Source organism: Nematocida homosporus (genome assembly GCF_024244095.1).
Source record: "Nematocida homosporus strain JUm1504 chromosome Unknown 602, whole genome shotgun sequence".
Lineage (NCBI taxonomy): Eukaryota > Fungi > Microsporidia > Nematocida > Nematocida homosporus.
The window spans coordinates 1-7,364 of NW_026250601.1; the positions used below are offsets into that span (position 1 = coordinate 1).

General features: G+C 41.5%; 7 protein-coding genes across 7 annotated transcripts; 4 read left to right on the forward strand and 3 right to left on the reverse strand.

Moving 5' to 3' along the window:
* Positions 1-506: 506 nt before the first annotated feature.
* Positions 507-803, reverse strand: NEHOM01_2421 (uncharacterized protein; the record flags this gene model as incomplete). Its single annotated transcript, XM_051491297.1, has 1 exon — positions 507-803. The coding sequence occupies one exon, from the start codon at positions 801-803 to the stop codon at positions 507-509; it is 297 nt and encodes a 98-aa protein (XP_051347257.1).
* A 37-nt stretch (positions 804-840) lies between these two features.
* Positions 841-1,332, reverse strand: NEHOM01_2423 (uncharacterized protein; the record flags this gene model as incomplete). Its single annotated transcript, XM_051491299.1, has 1 exon — positions 841-1,332. The coding sequence occupies one exon, from the start codon at positions 1,330-1,332 to the stop codon at positions 841-843; it is 492 nt and encodes a 163-aa protein (XP_051347259.1).
* Positions 1,333-1,442: 110 nt separating this feature from the next.
* Positions 1,443-1,700, forward strand: NEHOM01_2422 (uncharacterized protein; the record flags this gene model as incomplete). The annotated part of the gene is made up of 1 exon (XM_051491298.1): positions 1,443-1,700. The coding sequence occupies one exon, from the start codon at positions 1,443-1,445 to the stop codon at positions 1,698-1,700; it is 258 nt and encodes an 85-aa protein (XP_051347258.1).
* A 5-nt stretch (positions 1,701-1,705) lies between these two features.
* NEHOM01_2424 (uncharacterized protein) lies at positions 1,706-3,010 on the reverse strand (the record flags this gene model as incomplete). Its single annotated transcript, XM_051491300.1, has 1 exon — positions 1,706-3,010. The coding sequence occupies one exon, from the start codon at positions 3,008-3,010 to the stop codon at positions 1,706-1,708; it is 1,305 nt and encodes a 434-aa protein (XP_051347260.1).
* A 180-nt stretch (positions 3,011-3,190) lies between these two features.
* On the forward strand, positions 3,191-4,090 carry NEHOM01_2425 (uncharacterized protein; the record flags this gene model as incomplete). Its single annotated transcript, XM_051491301.1, has 1 exon — positions 3,191-4,090. The coding sequence occupies one exon, from the start codon at positions 3,191-3,193 to the stop codon at positions 4,088-4,090; it is 900 nt and encodes a 299-aa protein (XP_051347261.1).
* Positions 4,091-4,484: 394 nt separating this feature from the next.
* On the forward strand, positions 4,485-5,732 carry NEHOM01_2426 (uncharacterized protein; the record flags this gene model as incomplete). Its single annotated transcript, XM_051491302.1, has 1 exon — positions 4,485-5,732. The coding sequence occupies one exon, from the start codon at positions 4,485-4,487 to the stop codon at positions 5,730-5,732; it is 1,248 nt and encodes a 415-aa protein (XP_051347262.1).
* Positions 5,733-6,322: 590 nt separating this feature from the next.
* NEHOM01_2427 (uncharacterized protein) lies at positions 6,323-7,364 on the forward strand (the record flags this gene model as incomplete). The annotated part of the gene is made up of 1 exon (XM_051491303.1): positions 6,323-7,364. A coding segment is annotated over one exon (1,042 nt), but the record flags the coding sequence as incomplete, so codon positions are not given.

The window sequence follows — 7,364 nt, forward strand, 5'->3', positions numbered from 1 at the left end:
CCGACATCAGCCTGAATGATGATTTGTCTCTCGTTGAGTATATTTGGATGAGAGGTCATTATCCTCCCCTGGGGCACAACAATAATGTTCCAAATAAAGCATCTTTATTACTTTCTGCCCCACCCGCCACAAAATGGTTACTTTCGGAAAGTTTATTATTTCAACTTTGGCACACATGCCATGCTTGGCGCTCCACATTTATGAAGTAAATATGGGTGTGAGTGAGGATGACGGCATAGTGAGTTGGTATTGATATTGATGTTGGATTAGTATTTGGATTAGTATCGGATTAATTGGAGAAGTTAAATTGTGATTCAGAGTAATTCAGTTGGTATTGATTGTACCCGGCGAGAAGAGTGTAGGCTTATGTAAGTTTGTATAACATCCGGTGCTGATGCTACTGTTTTGAATACTTAGGATAAAATAATAGGTCGGGTGCTCCACATGAATGGATGTGGTTGGCAATGATTTATTGACACAAAGCGGCTAGGATTGAGTGGATTGTGTTACTGGGAGGTTGTGGGTTTACATATGGGCTCGGGACATTCAAAAATCTTGATAAGATCGGCAACAACTATTTTGGGCTGGATAGAGGTTGAAGGCGCTTGGGGAAGAATCCGACTTCTCTTTTCAGTAAACTCCAATTCCTCAACCATATTTATCCGATTAATAACAAGCATGTCAATAAGCTCAACAAGCTTCTCTTTGGACTCAATACTTCGTCGCTTGGTTTCAATAGCTTGCTTGATAAAGAGCTCGGTTTCCTTCTCTAGCTTTTGTGCATTCTGCAGCTGAGTGAGCATTCGCAACAAATTCATCCCTGGCTTAGCTCATTGGGTCTTATCTAGAATTGGTGAAACTATTGGTCTTTTGGGTTGGTTCCTTTTCAAGCAGATCTGACTGCTGAATGTACTGATCCAGGAGTTTGAGGTCTAGTCTTTCTTCACCAATGTCTTGAAACCCAACGATTCCACCAATGAAGAAGCCTTTGGTAAAAGATGCTAGATAGGGAAGCTCTTGAACTTCTAGTTTTTCAGTTATAAATGGAAACTTAGTGGCTTCGGCGATGATAAACTCAATACTGGGATACTTGGGGGCTAGAATTTCTAATGCTTCGGTCATTTCTTTGCATCTGGGAAACCGTTTATCATAAAAATGGACTAAAAGAGTATCTGTTTTTGACTTCTTAAGAAGTAATCTTTCATCTGTGATCTCTTTAAGGGTGCAGCTCTTCTGCAATTCGGCTAATCGCTTATGAGTATATTCATTGAGAATGTCTAATTCTGTTTGGTCCATTAAAAATAAATGTTTCGGTTTCCGACTATGTTTCATCAGTTGTTTATATGGGGATTGGCTTGTGCCTCATAATGGAGAAGTGCACAATTAAGTGGGGGTGGATAAAGGTTCTGTTCACTTTGGTTGCTTTTGTATGTACGATAGGGATGGTTTTTGTTAGTACGTTGCCTTTATTAGATGCGAGCTTGAAACCCAGTGATACAATTTCATTGCTGGTAGGGCTGACTTGTGCCTTCCGGTTGTTGGAGTTTATGTTTGTTAATACAAACGGACATTTACTGGTTTGGGTTCTGAGTACTTTTACAACAAACTTGTTTGGGTTTATCACTATCAATTATGACCAGGCCAATGCCTTCTTTGAACACTTAGAGAATAGAGGTGGACAGGCACAGTCGTCGAATTAGTGGATTTATTGCCAGGGATTGTCAAAACTTGCTGAAGACCAGGAAATCACTACTTCGGGCTCGGAATCAAGCGAGGCCCCGGGTGTGGTGGGTTCTTGGACAGCAAACAGGGCGTAGAACTTTCTGATTTGCTGGTGAGACATGCCTCGCAGCTTGAGTTTGTTACTGAAGAAAAGGGAAGACTTGTCTTCAATAATGATTTCCTTGTTGTTTTGGGCTAAAGATACCTTTTTGTCCTTGATTGAAAAAGGAAAGCCCTTTTCGTGCACTGGAAGGTCTTCTAGGTGTGCTAGGAGGTACAGATGAATTTCTTCGAGCTCGTTCTCGTTGCTCAAGCAAAGGCTCCGCGGCCGAGGGGCTTGATTGAGCTGCGCTGAAACCTCAGCTGGAGGATGGGGCTCTGGCGCTATAAATAAACTGTTAGATATCCCACAAAAGAGGTTGGTGGTTGAAAATGCATGAATGTATTGGGTGCTAGTGAGAACCAGAAAGACTGGAGGCGTGTTCGAGAGTTTGCTGGTATAGAAGAGGCCGCAGCCGCGCACGGACAGGTCGACGAGAAAGGGGTAGAGGCCATTGTGGGCGTCTTTTTCTTGGGCGGTCTTTTGATAGAGCTCGGCAAACCGGTCTTCACTGGGCTGCGTAAGACTACGGTCTAAATCGAAGGTTTTGTCGGCTAGTTTGTACATTAGGTGGCTGTTAGAGGCAACACTGGAGAGTTCTTTGAGGTCCGAAAGAAGAATGTTGAGGTGGTTGTGGGCACTAAGCATGTACTCGCGCAGAGTGGTGTAGTACATTTTCAGCGCATCATTGTAGGCAGTCTGGTAGATGTGGGACATTGTCTGCCGGAATTGAGCATGCTTCTCCTCTTTGCGAATGTAATCTTTAATGCAGTGCTTGAGATCTAAGTCGGCCTTCCAGACATCGGACTCGCCCTTAAGTGCATTGTTCCTTTTCTCGGCGGCCGTATGCATTCGATCTTCGGCCTTAACCATCTCGTGCTTGTACCCATCTTCTTGTTTTTGGTAAGATAGTAACTGATGGCTGACCGAATCAAGGGCGCTCTCAAGATCATTGGCTACCATTTGCGAGATCTTCTGCATACTCTGGAGAGAGAGGGTCTGAGTATCACAATATTTCAAAAATGATGCAATTACAGTATCTTGTTTCCAACTGGTTTCTCGTGGCTCAGCAGTTACTCTGGCAAATGCCTCCAAGGAAATCTTGTGTGCCCGAGCGGTTTCTTTGTACCCATTGCCCAGCCACTTTACTCGCTCGATAAGACTAGACAGCTTATTGAAATCGTCCATCTAAACAAACCCGGGTTGCAATAAATATAAATAGTAGGGCCGAACAAGGTGAAGCTAGATCTTGGCTTAGTAATAGACTGGTGCTTATTGGGTTAGTATTGAGTTGGTATTGGTTGTGCAAAGATAAGCACTGATCGGACATATCGGTGGTATAAACCAATATTTTTGTAAAAGCAAGCTATGTCTGCAGAAACAGACGCTTTTATAGGCCTTAGTAGAGATAAGATTGCTTTATTAGAAAAGTATGTTGACCAGGAACTGGATCCTTCAGACCATACGGGGTTTTTGGCTATTTGTGATATTTTTGGTCTGAAATGTCCTGGAAATCTAGTGGGTGTTCGAGAACGAGTTGAACTACTGTGTAAGTTTAAAGATCTATGTACGTCATTTGGCGTTGAGATATCTCATGATTTTGAAGCTCTACTGGTCGAGATAAAAAAGAAGGAAGAGATAGAGCGACTTGACCAAGAGAATGACCGCATGGAAATAGAACTTATTCGCACTCAAAAGGGCCTTTCGGAGCTGTACATAAAGGAGTCCAAACTAAAGGAACTGACTGAAGAAAAGAATGCCTTAGTCGAACGAGTACAACAAATAGAAAGAATAGAAAAGTACTCATTGTTCTCTCTAGAAATTGTTCAGTTGGCCAAGACTTTAATGATCGATACTAAAGAACGCAAGGACGGATCGGTGTGTTTTGATTCAGGCGGATACTTAGAAGAGTTTCACTTGCTGTTTTTGCCCTTTGTTAATCTATCAGCTAATGCGGTGAACTTTCTATACAATCAGCTGGTCGTTCCCAGTTCTGATATTAATAAGGAAAAGGCCGTTAATCGCTATCTAGAACATCTTAAAGCTCTAGCTCTGCTAAAAGAACGAAAGGAATGTGTTAAGAACCCAAATCTGAAAAGAGATTGGGAGTTGGTCGAGTTGGTAGCACAGCGGCCAAACTATCCGGTTGACGAGCTTTGCCGAGTTTTGCATGCCCCTCGGGCTGAAATAATTGAACGAGTCTTTCTGTTGTCTGCTAAGGATGTATTGGTGTTTAATAGAGCCGCAGATACAGTTAGGATTAAATAAAGAGAAGTAGAATAAACTAGCACTAATATCTAGTGAGCAGCAGCTAAAGACTTCTGTGATTTTAGTTAGAGTAATACTTGAGTTTATCTATAAGCTCTTTGCCATCCAACCCAATACTAACCCAAATTTCAAAATTATCACGGGAACCCCAAAGTTGAGATAAACCCAAAGATAATGCCGCGATAGTAAGCAGGCCAGAAAAGGGCATCCGGTTTCAAGAATAAAGAAGGACACAATAAACTATGCTTGTACTCCTCTATACTTGGTCTTTGGTAAAATGGGGCTGGTTTAATAGCCATTGCTCTTTGCCTGGTCAAGATATTAAAGTGCTTGTGATGGAAAGATTTTGATTGGTTGGCTGGTTATATCTGGATAATAATTTTGGAAAATAATAATGTCCGATATTATTGCAGACTTGGCAATGGCTTTTGTTATATCTATATTTGTGCTATCCTTGCCTGTGCTCTGTGGATGCACTATACACAGCTTGTACCAGATATACTTCAAGAAGAATGACTTGGTCATCCCAATTGAGACCGCCATATCCCAGCAACAACCAAGCGACAATATGCCCACAACGCTATCATCATTTAATAACTATCGGCCTACTAATATTACTTGCGCAAACACAGAGCCATCTAATGATATTGTTAAGCATGATCCAATCTGCTATTACAACCAGGGAGTAAAAGCATCGAAGTCTGCTCAACAGGTTTTAGATGCTGCATTCAAGAGTGTGTATGGTGATGGGTATCTTTCTAGTGACATTAATTATATTCAAGACACGTTCTTACCTACCGCGGTCATTGGAGTTCGCGAGAACATGACTATAGAGAGATGCGATCTTACCACATGGGTGTTTCTCTATCTCAAACATCACCCATGCATGAATATGTTTATTGGCAATGGGTTATATCTGTGGAAGTGGATCAGTTATAAACTGCCTATTTCGAGGCTCGAGGAAATGAACAATAATACTCAGGCATGGATAGCCGATCCAGATTATAAATGCATGGAATTAGAGCACCAGGAGCAGCTTGTCGATGAATTTTACGACGAGCTTATAAGACGTATTAATCCTAGAACCTCATATAAACGCCTCGAACGGATATTCACGCGTTTGAATAAGTATATCACGCGACATCAACTAGTTCCTCCAGCGAATTCCATGCTGTCACTTCGTACTCTTTCTCTCATGGCAGGTAATATTTTGATTAGAATTCCTCTACCATTGGAAAACCAAAAGCGGGTTAATCTAGTTCTGGATAAAATTGAGGCCGCCATTCGCCGAGTTGAACAGAATGGTGATATTAAGACCTGGGATGCTTATATAACCCACTTTTCAGATCTTGTTGAGAAGCTCCTACTTGAAGTCAATGCGATTCTCCAACTTCTTAGGGATGTTTGTACGTTCTTTGAAACTATTGGCAAGCAAGTCCAGGAAATCAACTCATCCACAAACTTATTGTTTCCTCCAATGTGTGCGAAGTTGGAGCTTTTGGACTTAAGCGTAGAGTCTGAGGTAAACTTTCAAAGGGGTTCGAAGTACTTTGGCTGTTATGAGAGGATTTTTCCTCTCTGGCTGACTTATGTTGGCTTGATTGAAGGTACTCTCGAGAATCACGAAAGAAGTACTGATTAAGCTAGTACGTACTCTGTGAAATAACCCTTTCCCATACATTACAACTGCTATTCGGGCAATATTAAATCCGAGTTATGGCTCAACTTATACAATCATAAATCTTTAGTTGAAGACTCCACATGAGTCATCAGCAACTTTTATTGTTCTCCTTTGCCGTCTTAGTAGACTATCGGTGGTTTTGCGCTTTGCTGTGCATATTATAATACATCTCTTGGAATTAGTATTGTCTTGGTCGAGTATTTAGTGTTTAGTCTTGAGTTGCTCTCAATTGCTTCTGAATATAGACAGACGGGTGGTCTGTGTCTAATTTAAGCTAGTTTGTCTAGTTGCGAGCTATTGTGTATTTTAAGTTGTGAGATAAAAAGACTGGCTTTGAATACGTAGACATAGACTCTACATAATATAGTGTAAAAGCGGTCTTCATTTATGGTATACTAATGAGATCCTGGGACATAAAGACATGCCAATTTCTTAGATAATACTAACCCGATCTGCAATCAGGGGTATAGCCCAATCCCAATCATGGCTTTTGTGAAATTGATTTGATCTGCTTTTTACCCATATCTGAACAATAATTGGGAAACTTACTAATGTGTGTTGGTATTAACCAAAGAAGCAAGGTAATGCTTGTCATTGGAATCGGCTGCATTGGGTTGGCTGGTTGGGCAGGATATGTGGTATATCAAATGCGTTTCGCTAGTACTAAGTTCTCAGAGCTGTTCGGTCCACCGGAGCATCAACAATCCGGCAAAAATCAGCCCCAAACTTGTCTGCAACCAAATACTATTCACCTGGAGGACCCATCAGAAACAGCCAGTGAGGCTAGCTGTAAGCTCTACTATGACCAAGGAGAAATGGCATCAGTGTTTGCTTCAAAGATCATAAAGAATGCGCAGCAATCGCTAGCTGCAGCAGAAGGGTGTTCTAGGGGTGCGGACTATATTAAGGATGTTTTCGTGCCTACTATGATTCTTAATCCTTCTGAAAGATACCAGGAGGAGAAATGCCAGCACATTATATCACTCTTTGGGTTGCTGAACGAGGCTATTCCGGAGGACTTGCAACTCAATGCCTTGTTTCTTGAGCCCGCATCTTATGACGTGCTCTGGCTAAGAGTTCTTGGGTGCTTTTATCGTCCTTATTTATGGCTCTGCCACTACCTGCCTATCTCTAATCTTAAGGAGCTTAATGCCAAAATTAGATTCTATCATCAGACCGCGGCAAATCCCAATGATTGGGAAACTTGCTGCCAAAACATCGCTAAAGAGCTTATACTGAGCATCACCGCATCTATCAATCTTGGCGGCTTTACTAATCGTTGTAGAGACATTCATTATCGGCTAGTTAAGTACCAAAATGATAACAACATTTCGCGAGCACCTGATGGTACTATACCAATTGAGAACTGGATTTTCATTCTTGATTGGATCAGCTATATGGCGCCTCTGTCTTTAAAAGCTCGCAGTAATATAAATAAGATCTTAAATTATGTGGAAATCGTTATCTGTCGAATTGAACAAAGCTATATCAATCCCCAAACCTATGATGTTTATCTAACGCGTTTTTCAGAGGCCACCCAAATGATCATTGAGGAAATTAATTGTATTCTTGAATTGCTCTTGAGTGCTCATC